The 13,586-nt window shown below is 38.4% G+C and overlaps 1 protein-coding gene across 1 annotated transcript; it reads left to right on the plus strand.

Moving 5' to 3' along the window:
* The first annotated feature begins 8,006 nt into the window (after positions 1-8,006).
* LOC125178151 (E3 ubiquitin-protein ligase Rnf220-like) lies at positions 8,007-13,155 on the plus strand. Its single transcript, XM_047881261.1, has 4 exons — positions 8,007-8,015; positions 9,973-10,597; positions 11,479-11,553; positions 13,090-13,155. Exons 2-4 carry the CDS (start codon positions 10,157-10,159, stop codon positions 13,153-13,155), a joined length of 582 nt encoding a protein of 193 aa, XP_047737217.1. The 5' UTR covers positions 8,007-8,015; positions 9,973-10,156.
* Positions 13,156-13,586: the final 431 nt, after the last annotated feature.

Below are 13,586 nucleotides of genomic sequence, written 5' to 3' on the forward strand. Positions count from 1 at the left end.
TGGTGTTGAATTGACCTCGTCTTATACACGTCAGTTCACTTCTCTTGTTGGTGTTGAATTGACCTCGTCTTATACACGTCAGTTCACTTCTCTTGTTGGTGTTGAATTGACCTCGTCTCATACACGTCAGTTCACTTCTCTTGAAAGTGTTGAATTGACCTCGTCTCATACACGTCAGTTCACTTCTCTTGCTCTCTTGTGGTGTTGAATTGACCTCGTCTCATACACGTCAGTTCACTTCTCTTGCTGGTGTTGAATTGACCTCGTCTCATACATGTCAGTTCACTTCTCTTGCTGGTGTTGAATTATTGGTTATTCTGTCATGACCTTGAAAAAAAAAAATTAAAACTACAGAATGACCTTGAAACAAACTTATTCTCTCATTTAACATATCCTTGTGAAGCGTTAGTTTCTTTACACTGAAAACTGCATAATGATCTTGAAACAAACTTCTCTCTCATTTAACATCGTTTCTTTTTAATTACACGTTAGTTCCCGCTCACCTACACGTCAGTTCCCGCTCACATTACACGTTGGTTCTTGTTCACCTACACTTCAGTTCCCGCTCACATTACACGTTAGTTCCCGCTCACCTCCACGTCAGTTCCCGCTCACATTACACGTTAGTTCCCGCTCACCTCCACGTCAGTTCGATCAGTAGTTCTCACTCGGTGGAATACTATCATAACTCCAGATGAGGTCATTAATTACTAATCGACATCCTTCTTCATAAATCTCATTATTGCTACTGCTGATTCTCTAATTGCTTCATTACAAATTTCAGCACATCACCACCTCGACGTCCTTTTCTAAAAATAATTTGAAACAATTCCTAATCTAATCGTTTTTGCCTTTAGTTTACAAGGAAATAAGTTTGACAGTTGAAATAAACTTTTTGTTTAAATCGGACACTTATTTAGCTAGAAATACGAAAATTCACTAATACTTAATAAGATAGAATAAAATTAGCGTCTAATGAGACGCGCGTCAGCCGCTGCCAGGCCTCCCCCTGCGACGCCTGCTTTACGCGCGAGTCGCTGACGCGTCAAAGGCGCGCCGCGCCTTCCGCTTAAAAAATTCAACTTGAGGAATAAGCGAAATGATTGGGTCGTATTGTCCAAATAGTGACTCATGTGGTCTCACTAACAGCTGGTTCTGAGAGCTCACGTTGCACTATAATATACATACTTTTGCCTGGACAAACTGGTTCATGATTTTCCTACTCAAAATCAAGAAGCGCATCGCTTTTCGAGCAAACTGTGATTCATTTCTTTGAGTGTGTGCGCTCGTCGCTTATTTCTTTGTCATGCTACCGTACATGAAGCAAGGTGCTCTGAGAACATGTCGGAGAACTGCAGTTATTGATAATGCTGTGCTTGGTGTGAGAAGGACTTGTGGTAGAGTAAGAGTTCTTCTTTCGAGACAGAGAATCTTTTCAGAAATCGATTTTGTTTAATTAGGAAGCTAATCTTGTTGAATTTCTTCTCCGAAAGCAAGTGCATTGAAGTGACCTGTCAGTGGTCTTCCATCGAATCTGTGATGCACAAAATAAAGCTTTGTTCATTACACGAGGTCACATCATATCTTGCTTTGTGCGTGCTTTTCAAGTTGTATTGTTTTTTGCCACTATGAATTTATTTCACATAATTGAACAAATTTTTATTTTGCTCAGATGTTCCAAGTCTTTTACATGGCATCACTATAGATAGTGTCCATATTGTATTTAAACAATTTGCTTTACGTCGATTGTTGGAATAAATATTTGCTTTTTGCATGCTAGGGCAATAAATAAATCCATTTGTCTATCAGGAGATGAGATATCTCCATTAAATGAGTCTTTTTACCCGTGACACACTGCCGAATAATTGCCGAAGACGTTGCTTTCGAAATTTGACTGAATAAACCTTGCTCATTTTGAAGATTGATCTGAAAAGCACGCTCAGTAATTTAAATATTTTCAACAGATTAATGGTTAAATGTGATCTTTATTTTAACCAAGATGGTGGCCTGCAAGTTGACCTCCCTCAGAAAAGATTGAGTTTATTAAAAGCTCTAAACTGACTTCCCCGGCAGAATTATCGCCATAAGCAGTCACGGGTTAACACGGCATTTAGACATGAATTGCATAATGAAGCCCACAAATTTTTTAGAATGTGCAGTAAAAGGTTAATTACCATTCAGGTATGAAAAGCCCCGCGAATAACAAAACAAATTTATCCTTTGGAACAATCAAGCAACAGAGGCGGCGTGGCCGGCGGTAGCGGAACGACTGCATGCTTGGTGAGCGCACAAAGAGCCTTGTTTACCGTAGCCGCTAACACGCTTGACACGCTAGCGCTCCTGAGACGCTAACGCTCTTGACACACCGACGTGTTTTACATGCTAACGCTCTTGACACTCTAATGTGTCTGACGCGCCAACGCGCTTGACACGCTATGTTGTTGCGTGTTGATGCCGTGTTGTTTACGTGTTGTTGCCGTGTTGTTAGGTGTTGTTGCCTTATTGTTTACGTGTTATTGTTGTTGCGTGTTAATGCCGTGTTTTTTGCCGTGTTGTTAGGTGTTGTTGCCGTATTTGTTGCGTTTTGTTGCCGTGTTGTTGCGTGTTGTTGCTGTATTGTTGTGTGGTGTTGTCGTATTGTTTACGTGTTGTTGCGTTTTGTTGCCGTGTTGTTGCGTTTTGTTGCCGTATTGTTGCGTGGTGTTGCCGTATTGCTTACGTGTTGTTGCCGCCGTGTTGGTGCAGGATCAGTTCTCGTTTTCTTGCTACCATGCATTTTATCAAGCCCGGTACTCTTTGGAAGGCTTACTAACAGAGAGAGTGTATTTTTTTTGTGTGTTCATGATTAATTTATTACTTATTTGAGTTCGTAAATTTGTGTATATTCTTGTGTTAATTTATTTCGTTGTGATTATTAGATGCGAATGTTGCCCAGGGTTCACAATATGACTAATTTCAACGATGTTACAACTATTTTTATTCCTGCAGTAAAATATCGTAGTTATGTCGCCTGTTATTACAATTGACTAGAAAGAAGGCTAGTCTTTATTTATTATAATTTAAAAAAAGTTAAGACAATTCGAAGTGTCTTTTTACAACACTTCTCTTTAACTTCACTTCTCGTTTGTTTGTTTGTCTGTTACAAATCTTATAATCAATATTCAACACACTTCTACCTGTCCAATCGATCTGAAATATTGCACACTTGTGTAAAGTCGAAGACAAGGCTTGAATCAATTGACAGAATAAATAATTTAAAAATTGAATTTTTTACATATGTTAAAAAATGTAAAAAAAATTATTTTATTTAATATTTAAAAATTAAATAAGAAATTCATTGTACCTGTGTAACATCGGAGACACTGGCCACTTTAGAAGTGTTGTCTTTAAAAAGTAATTTTCAAACGCATATTTTTTTACCTGCTATCTTAAATATTACTGTTTTTAAGAAAGAGCCCTGAAACCTTTGCGTAGTCGTGCAATATGTTTGTACGATACGCTGAAAGAAGGTATCCTGGAAGTCTATAGGCGCGGTATGGTCGTATTAAGGGAGTGCAGGAGCGGCCACGTATACGGCCCGCTCCGGTGTCATGCGGTCAGTGCCGCGAGCTCTGGTTACATGCACATTTGGGTATGGCTTGCTTTTACACTCAACTGAATTACATTGTGAAGAATCTCTGAGTCAAAATCTTTGATTTGGTAGGTGCCTTTACCTGCGTGATTTGAATAGTGACATCAATTTCGCCAGAAAATCTAGTCTCATTAAAATCTGATTCAGACGTTAACGAGACCAAAGCCTTCCCGTTAAAGATTAAAAATTTGGCAGTGCCACACAAATCTTCAACCCACTGATTAAACGCAACGGTTATTTGTAAATCCATCAATAGTTGAAATTAGCATATATCACTTCATATTAGGCCTTCGTGAGACATCTTACGTTGTGATACTCAAGAAATTAATAGTTTATCCAACAACACTGCCTTTACGTTCATACCTTTGGTCATCTCCGGGCTGTTGGGTAACCCAATTGGACCCTAGCATCAATTGGAGACCCAGGGCTTACCATTCCGTAATTACTCATATGTTACTTATTCTCAGTTTTGTTCACTCGTATTGAGGGTATGCGGTGAATATCTACAGAATTTGTGTACTCTGAGTAGAAAAGCTGTTATTTTTCTAGCCTCTGGCTTACCTTGACTTTCTTTCTAAGAATGCCCTGTGGTTCTTCCAGGTAAACCATAAGAATGTTCTGTGATTCTTTCATCGTAACTATACAGGACTTTTTATGCTCTCAGCGCCACATATGCGTGGATGCTCTGTGATTATTTCAGCGAAACTACAGGAATGATTTGGGAGTGTTTTATTTTCGCATCTATATGAAATAATATTTCGGGATTCGTTCAGAGGATCTGTAAGAATTCTCTATGCATTATTCTTTGTGAATCTTTCAGCGCAATCACCAGAATACTCTACGATCTTTTTATTGTAGCCCCAAAAATGCTCTCTGATTATTTCACCGCCACTGCTGGAATGCTCTGTAAGTCTTTCAGCGCTACTAATAAAATGCTCCGTATAACACGACGTTGGCCAGTCTAGGCGAGTCCAAGAAACTACAAATGAACGATTGAAGACATGGGTTATATTTTCCCGGACATATGATTGGGTTGTAGTACTGTAGTTAACCAATTTTTGAAAAACAATCACCTACCAAAGTTTGTAAATGATTGAATAAAGATTTATACCAACAGTTTTTTTAGTTGCATAAGTTGAAGTGTGCAAATGCACAGGCAAAAAAAGTGTGACTCAGGCAAAAACCTCAGTTGAATTAAAACCCTGCATATAAACTTGAAAGAAGATGAACGAAATATCAGGTATTTGCTGATTTAATTGCAGAGAAGTGCCAAATTACGTCAGACAAGGCAGATAACTGCTACTTTTACTAATTATAAGCGTTTAGAAATTAGCATACAACTAAGCATTTAAGTGTTTGCTAATTTGAAGCAGCAAAACCCCTGCAAATCATCAATAGTATACATTTCAAGACCTACGACTTGACCACTGTTAAAAATTAGGGCAAGTTAATGGTCGGCAAACCGTTGGTCTTCCTTTAGCAGAATTTTTACGTCAAGTGATTTACCCCGAATGACCGAGTGCTAGAAAAATGCGCAGCCCGACAGTCTTGAGTGTCGTGGGCACGATAGGCTCGAGTTGCTGGTGCACTGCCTGAGATCGGCTGGCCAGTGGCGTGGATATGTCTGAGTCGCCTTGGCTATTTTTTGTGCTTGCGATTGTATCGGTGTGAAAATAAGAGCTAATGTGTCAGCTGTTGGGTCTCGTTACATATAGAGATGAGGTGCGTGGAGTGTGGGTGTGGGTGGCCCACCATGTAAGGCAAGAAGGGCCTATGGCGAGCTTGCAGGCTCCCCTTACACAAGACGGACAGCTTAATGCCTCCTACGCTGGATCGCATTATTCCTGTGCTCTGGCCCTCTCATATGTGCGTACACTCTGGTCTCTGATCTCTGAATTCATTGTAATATCTCAACGAATAGAAAAAGATTTTCCACGTGCGGAAGGTTAAAAATTTATACACTATTACTTGCATCCGGGCATATTAGTTACACAGGATATATTTAATTATTTTCATACCACGATTCAACTTTTGAAGGAGAATCTATCTCGTCGATCGCCCCTGCACTTATTGTTTTTGGTCTCGTGTTATCGCATCTTTTTGTTCGCCAGGCTAATTGTGTGTTGCGACACTCGAGCCTTCAGACGATATCTGCGAAGCTATACTGACAATATTTGCCCGCTAATCGGATAATCGACGGAGCTTATTTGCGCACTTGCAGGAGATTAGCGAGTTTTTGTGGGTGTCGACGTGGTCTGCACTCTTATTGCGTGCTTCAGGCTTCGAGAAGGTCATAAAGAATATTTATTGGATGTTTTAGGAACGAGAAGGTCACAAGGAATATTTATTGAATGTTTTAGACACGAGTACTACTACATATGTTTAATATTCTTCATAATTTACCTTCAAAACACTAAATTTATTTGGTGCCTCTAAATTGTATAGCATTTGCAGCGTTGAATCAATCTTGAGCAATGTGGGATTTTAATTTATCTCTAGCTTATTCACTGCTCGTGTAATATTGTGCATTGAATTTATTCAAAATTGTTTATTACTGTGTTATATTGGAAGATAAAATCCGTTTCTCTTGATAAGATTCCTGTTTTGAATGGTATTTTATAAAATGAGAACATGTTTGGCTATGCGTTTAGAAGGGAATGGCTAGATTATAACAGCTATTTGTTTGTTACATGCAAGACTGTTGTCGCTCTTCGGTCCGGAATTTTGGTGTGTTTGGATTAGTATGGAGTGATTTTGACATCTGATTGTTACACATTTAATTTTATATAATATTCTATACCAAAAAATTGTGATTCTTACTAGGTAAATGCTTTAGTAACTGGTGAGGAATTCGCTTAATTCGCTTTAATTTTGCAATTGAAACAAATAATTCACGCTTGAACGTGCTAGTGATTATTTTTTTCTTATGACTCTCTTATAATGATGACTTTTCACCCTCGGCCGAACCTTTCTTTATGAGCTAACATCGTGATAACTGATGTGTGTTCCGACACCGGACGCCGCCTCGGACAAGATCCGTCGGCACCTGTTGAGCTTGCGTGTGGTCGCCACCAGAGGACGCGCCATGTGCGCCGCTCTCGCGCACAAACAAACTTGAGAGTTTACGGTGCTCGCTGGGAACACACTGTGTGCGATCTCAACTGATCACTTCAGAGTTTACCTTCTGCGTTCTTGTGTTGACTGCATCTCTTGCATACTTCCTGGTGACAANGATACGTCTGCCAAAAAGTTGAATTATTCACCGAGGCCACATTTTTCTTGGTGCAGAAGAGGCGCGAGCTGCGGAGGCTGCGGCGGCGGCGGTGGCAGAGGCTGAGGGATCAGAGGGAGAGGCTAGGGAGGCTGGAAGAGGCCATGTGTCCTCAGTGCTACCGTGTGCTGCCGCTGCCTGACTACCACAGACACGTGGACACTTGCGAGGTAAGCTGTCAAAAGTATTTTATTTTATTGATGTCGATGCTTTCCATTTATTATTAAAATTATTACTCAATACGAGGTGCACTGCCAGAATTATTTTCTTTCAATAATGTCGATGACTTCCATTTATTATTGAAATTATTATTCAATAATTTCTGATGCCTTCCATTTATTATTGAAATTATTATTCAATAATTTCTGATGCCTTCCACCTATTATTGAAATTATTATTTAATAGTTTCTGATGCCTTGCAAAATTGTGGTTTAATACTATTTACCTTCATGATGATTGAACGGGACATTTTCTTGAGCACTGTATTTTGGTGCTGTTGCAGCACGAAGTTCAGATGCTCATTCAGTATTAATTTATGTAAATAATCATACACGCGCATATTCATAACTTCATTCTTCTATGCCCTAAATTAGTCTTTTTCTGCAGCGATATTAAACTACTTTGTAAAAAAATGTCCAGTACGAGATACTGTACCTTCTGTTTTATTACGATCAGACACGATTATATTGAAGTAAATAAATCAAAAATAAAATTCTTTCATATATATTTCGTCAGGACCTGAGTAGTGACGACGCCGACGCTGACGACGAATGTAAAACACTTCAATTGTATTTTTTATTGTGCATAAAGTTAACAGATTGAAAAATATTGTTTAATATAATTTAATATGAATTCACAAACTTAGGTCTGTGCACCCTTGTATGAATTTTAAATATTAGTTCTAATATTTCAAATATTGTTTATTATAATTCAATATAAACATTTAAACTGTGCAGCCCTGGGCACCATAGTACAGCGTGGTCAGGAGGACGAGGATGTCGAGGTGTGCGCAGACGACGACTACGGGCCGCAGCAAGTCTTTGACGAGGACCTCGTCCCATACACGTCAGTTCACTTCTCTTGCTAGCGTTGAATTGACCTCGTCTCATACACGTCAGTTCACTCCTCTTGCTAGTGTTGAATTGACCTCGTCTCATACACGTCAGTTCACTTCTCTTGCTAGTGTTGAATTGACCTCGTCTCATACACGTCAGTTCACTCCTCTTGCTAGCGTTGAATTGACCTCGTCTCATACACGTCAGTTCACTTCTCTTGCTAGTGTTGAATNACGTCATTACACGTTAGTTCTCACTCACCTTACACGTCAGTTTGCGCTCACGTCATTACACGTTAGTTCTCACTCACCTTACACGTCAGTTTGCGCTCACGTCATTACACGTTAGTTCTCACTCACCTTACACGTCAGTTTGCGCTCACGTCATTACACGTTAGTTCTCACTCACCTTACACGTCAGTTTGCGCTCACGTCATTACACGTTAGTTCTCACTCACCTTACACGTCAGTTTGCGCTCACGTCATTACACGTTAGTTCTCACTCACCTTACACGTCAGTTTGCGCTCACGTCATTACACGTTAGTTCTCACTCACCTTACACGTCAGTTTGCGCTCACGTCATTACACGTTAGTTCTCACTCACCTTACACGTCAGTTTGCGCTCACGTCATTACACGTTAGTTCTCACTCACCTTACACGTCAGTTTGCGCTCACGTCATTACACGTTAGTTCTCACTCACCTTACACGTCAGTTTGCGCTCACGTCATTACACGTTAGTTCTCACTCACCTTACACGTCAGTTTGCGCTCACGTCATTACACGTTAGTTCTCACTCACCTTACACGTCAGTTTGCGCTCACGTCATTACACGTTAGTTCTCACTCACCTTACACGTCAGTTTGCGCTCACGTCATTACACGTTAGTTCTCACTCACCTTACACGTCAGTTTGCGCTCACGTCATTACACGTTAGTTCTCACTCACCTTACACGTCAGTTTGCGCTCACCTTATACGTCAATTCGCACGCGCCTTACACGCCTGTTAATTACCACGTTTTTCTTAGTTAAGCTTCGTTTCGTGTCTGTCTGTCATCAAAAATTCAAACTTTGATTTAGAGCACTTTTGAAGATCCTAGAAACTTTAAATTTAGCATGCATGCTTATGCTGCCTAATAATTCAAGATTTGATCATCAGGAGTAATAATTAAAAAAAATTTTGTTTTTTAATTGAAAAAAAACTAAAAATTCACGGTTGGGAATCGAGTTTTTTTGTCGAACATCCAGACTTGCCAACCCTGGAAATTGATTTGAATTGCCAAAATTGCTAAACTAAAAAGTAGAAAATAAATATAAAAAAACATTAAAAAAACAAGTTTTTCTGGTGTTTACCAAACTGAAAACAATGAAATAAAACAAATAAAAAAAACTTTTAAAAACCACGTTTTTTTAACGGACAAAAAAGAAAAACATTTACTCTTACATAACATTACATGCCATCTTACATAACTTTAATGTTATGTAAGAGTTAATGTTTTTCTTTTTTGTCCTTTAAGAAAACGTGTTTTTTTTTAGTTTTTTTATTTGTTTTATTCTTACTCACCTTACACGCGTCAGCTCAATCAGTGGTTCTCAATCGGTGGAATACTATCATAACTCCAGATGAGGTCATTAATTACTAATCGACATCCTTCTTCATAAATCTCATTATTCTCTCATTGCTTCATTACAAATTTCACATCACCACCTCAACGTCCTTTCCTAAAAATAATTCGAAACACTTCCTAATCTAATCGTTTTTGCCTTTAGTTTTCAAGGAAATAAGTTTGACAGTTGAAATAAACTTTTTAACTTATTTAGCTAGAAATACGAAAATTCACTAATACTTAATAAGATTTAGGAAAATAAATAATTTGAGAAACATGAATCTGCATATTACTATAAACTACAAAATTTTTGTCCCGATTGAAATTTTTCTTATAGATTATCAAACAGAGTCAGTCAATGGTGTATAGAAGTGAAGGGTTACCGAGTAACAGTTGAGTTCTCCGGTAGCGCAAGCGCAAGTCCAGGTAGCGGCGCAACGGACACTGTTTCTTCAGCTTTAAACACCGCCGCTCCCACCGTCCCCTCTGCCAGTTCCTCTGCTTTGGAATCTGCTTCTGGTAACTGCTGCGATTCTGGTGGTTCTTCCTCTACTGCCACTTTTGTAACTGAGTTCGCATCCTCTTCTAATTGCATGGAATCTCGTTCTGAAGAAGGGTCTATTGGCACAGCCTCTGGACCTTCTGGTTCTTTAGCGTCTTCTAAGGCGCAGCCCATTGCCGCCTCCAAGGATCCGTCTACCGAGTTGGCTTGTCGTTTAGTATATGCATCCTCAACTGTCATAACTCGTGAAAGTTCAGCTTCTAAAGACACGTATCTTTCTGAGTCTGCTATTTCTACTGCCGATGCACCAACTTCATCACTGATGTTATCATCACACAAGAAAGAAAAGTGCTGCGATGGAACAGACGATGGTGATGGAACAGTCGATGGCGATGGAACAGATGATGGTGATGGAACAGACGTCGAGTGTGCGTCATCCCTGACAGTGGAGTCCTTGACGCAGCAGGTGGAGCAGCTGAAGAAGCAGCTTGCAGCCAGCAGGTGCAATCAGCTGCAATGCTCAGTTTGCCGCGTGAGTTTTCAGTATAAATTCTATTTCAATTTCATCAGGTATTCTGAAGTCTTGAAGTAGGTAGCCATGAGACGTAAAATTTGATAGCTACTTCTTCACGCATGGTGGAAAAGCTATACGTATTGTCCGAGCAAAGAATTAATGCTTCATGAAATGATGGCTGATATAGACGGTTCATAAAACTAACATCACAATTAGAATATTTATTTCAATTAATTTTAGTAACTTAATGGGGAAAGGTGGCAAAGACTTACCATGCTGGCGATCTTCTCAGGTAATAAGGACGTTTCCATCGGTAATATTTTAGTGGTAATTAATATCTCGATGTGTTCAAAATGAAAAATAACAAATAGCAGCGTAATATTTGGTGGTAAATTAACTAAATTTTCAAGTGTTTCTTCAACCACATTTACCTCATCTTTAAAACTTATTATTTTTTTCTTTTTAATTTTATGACTAGTGTGTATTGTTAAGAATCTTTTGACGAGCTCGGTTTATTAATCTATTATCATATGTGATTATCAATCACGGAAATTTGGCTGTTAGCAATTAATGAATTATAGTTAATGAATTAGTTACGTGGATGTAAATTGCTGTCGGTAGCCGACGTACATCCTGTACTAAACTCAACGTTTGTTTATGCTACAACTTGGAATTTTATCTTGTCACGGTCACGAGCCAATACAACTTGGCAAGAGGAAATGTACTTGGCCGAACTGGGACAAAACCAACGTGACCTCCAACGCTCTACGATGCAACTTACCTTTGAGTTTGTGAATGATAGAACTTACTGTTATAATAGGTTGTGAGTAATAAAATTTTTATTTATTACTGAAATTATTGATGTATCACTTGAACATCATTTGCTGGTTGTATGGCAGGGGGCGTTCGAGGAGCCGTTGGTGTCGACCGTGTGCTGGCACGTGCACTGCCGCGGCTGCTGGCTCAGCATCATCGTGAGTCATGCATTCTCTTCGAAATTCAATTTTCCCGAATCATTCAATTCTCATTTCACTTATCCATTCATTTATTTTTTCATCGATCTAAATTCTTGATATGCTTAATTTCTTATTTACGCTTCGGCAAATGATTGTAAAATAAATTTGATTAGAATTTAGGCCAATGAATTCACAATCCAGCTCTCCAGTTCGATCCCCAAGTGAAGCTCTCGCGTCTCAATGTTATTATTAGAATAAAAATAATAACTATTTTAGATTACACTAATAAAATCAGTTGGAGGGACATTTCATCCATCTTGGCGATACAATCTTCGGTTGATGAGGTCACGAGCAAAATGCCGCTGTATTGCTTGCAACGTATTGAAAATTGATCAATTAGTCATGCCATGGATAGTAAAGAGTTCTGTCTTAATATTTGCATAGGAGTAGCAAGAAGAGAATATTAATTATATTTGTAAATTAACGTATTCCTAAAATTTTTCTTGACTCGCCTTCCAGCTTTTTGAAATTTGTAGCTTTAGCTTTTGTGTGAAAGCCAATGCCGTGATTAATTTGCTTTGCTTTGTAGTAATTAGTTTTGAAAATTTTTAAATGATTTCTCGGTTTTGTCCTGAAATTAAATTGAATCATTTTGAACCTCTGGCGTTGGCATCGTAATAATTTTCTTCGAATTTGAATACTATTTAATATTGAACCAAAATTTGGTTTGTCATTATAAATATCCAATTAAGTATTTGTATGTAAATACTAGCTAGTTAATTAATGAAATTTAGACGACAGCGGCCTGAAATGTGGGCTTCAGCTATAGGCGGATTGCAAAGCTTCTGACACTGTAATGCAACTGCCTTATTTAATTACGCCAACGTGTTAACTTTTTCAACTTTTAAAAATAGGATAATGTTTAAAGTTTTTTATGCGTTTGTGTTGCAAGCCAGGCGCTACAAATATTAATGTTGTGTTCGAGTGCGTATCTAGGATCATTATAGTATCGAGATATTACCTGGACATGGAAATTTATTTTGTGGGATAATAGTATATCATTGCCAAGCTGAAATGAAAGGAAATGACCGAAATTATAGATTGAATTTTAAATAAGGGTACATAAGGTACATTTAAAAGTGCAAAATAGATTAGTAAATTTTGAGAATCAAGTGGGCATTCTATTTTCTACGGAAAATGTAATTAAAATGCATAGGATTTTTTGAGATTCCTTATGAGTGAATGTGAAATTTGCAGAGATTATTGAGCCCGTCAATCCTGTGTTTACCTCATATTATTGCAACAGCTCTCAGAGTATTTCTTTACAACTCTTTAATATTTTTGCTAAAATAATTTTCTATTTCAATTAATCCCAGCACGCATAAAATTTCCTTCCATTAATTTCAATCTTAGTGTTTTCTATTGCAGCTTTTCTCTTGATCAACAATATTGTTGCATCGTCTGGACTTTTGACCCTACCGAATGAAATTCTGAGTACAAGAGCATTAACTTCACTGCGTTAATAACCAGGGAAATGTTCCTTGCTTCTTTCAGGTGAACAAACGCCAGTGCCCGCAGTGCCAGGCTATCATAGGGCTGCCGGACCTGCGACGNAGTTAGGGTCAATAATGAGATTGAGGTTTTGTCTTTATTTCAACGTTATGACGGCATACCAACAATATAGAATTCAGTTACACTCAAATGAAACCCTAACAATTAACATACAAAGTGCTTATAATATTACACGTGATTTGTTATACGTACTCTTGCCTACTTATAGTTATCTACAATTGGATGATCACTTCTCGTCTGAAGTTAATATGCACAAAAAAGTCATGTTATTTTATTTGAAGAGGATCACTGGATATCTCTAAAGTTAAGGGAATCAGTGGAGGCGCATTTAAATTGAAATTAATATCTAGCGGTTTATTTACCTCCCGAGTGTGTAACCTTCATGATTTCCATTACGAGAATATCGTCTACTTATGAAGTTTTCAACATACAGCAAAGTGAAGATATGACAACGTGGTTACTATGTTAATTTAATACCG

Source organism: Hyalella azteca, unplaced genomic scaffold, assembly GCF_000764305.2.
Source record: "Hyalella azteca isolate HAZT.00-mixed unplaced genomic scaffold, Hazt_2.0.2 contig7450, whole genome shotgun sequence".
NCBI classification, from domain to species: Eukaryota; Metazoa; Arthropoda; class Malacostraca; order Amphipoda; family Hyalellidae; genus Hyalella; species Hyalella azteca.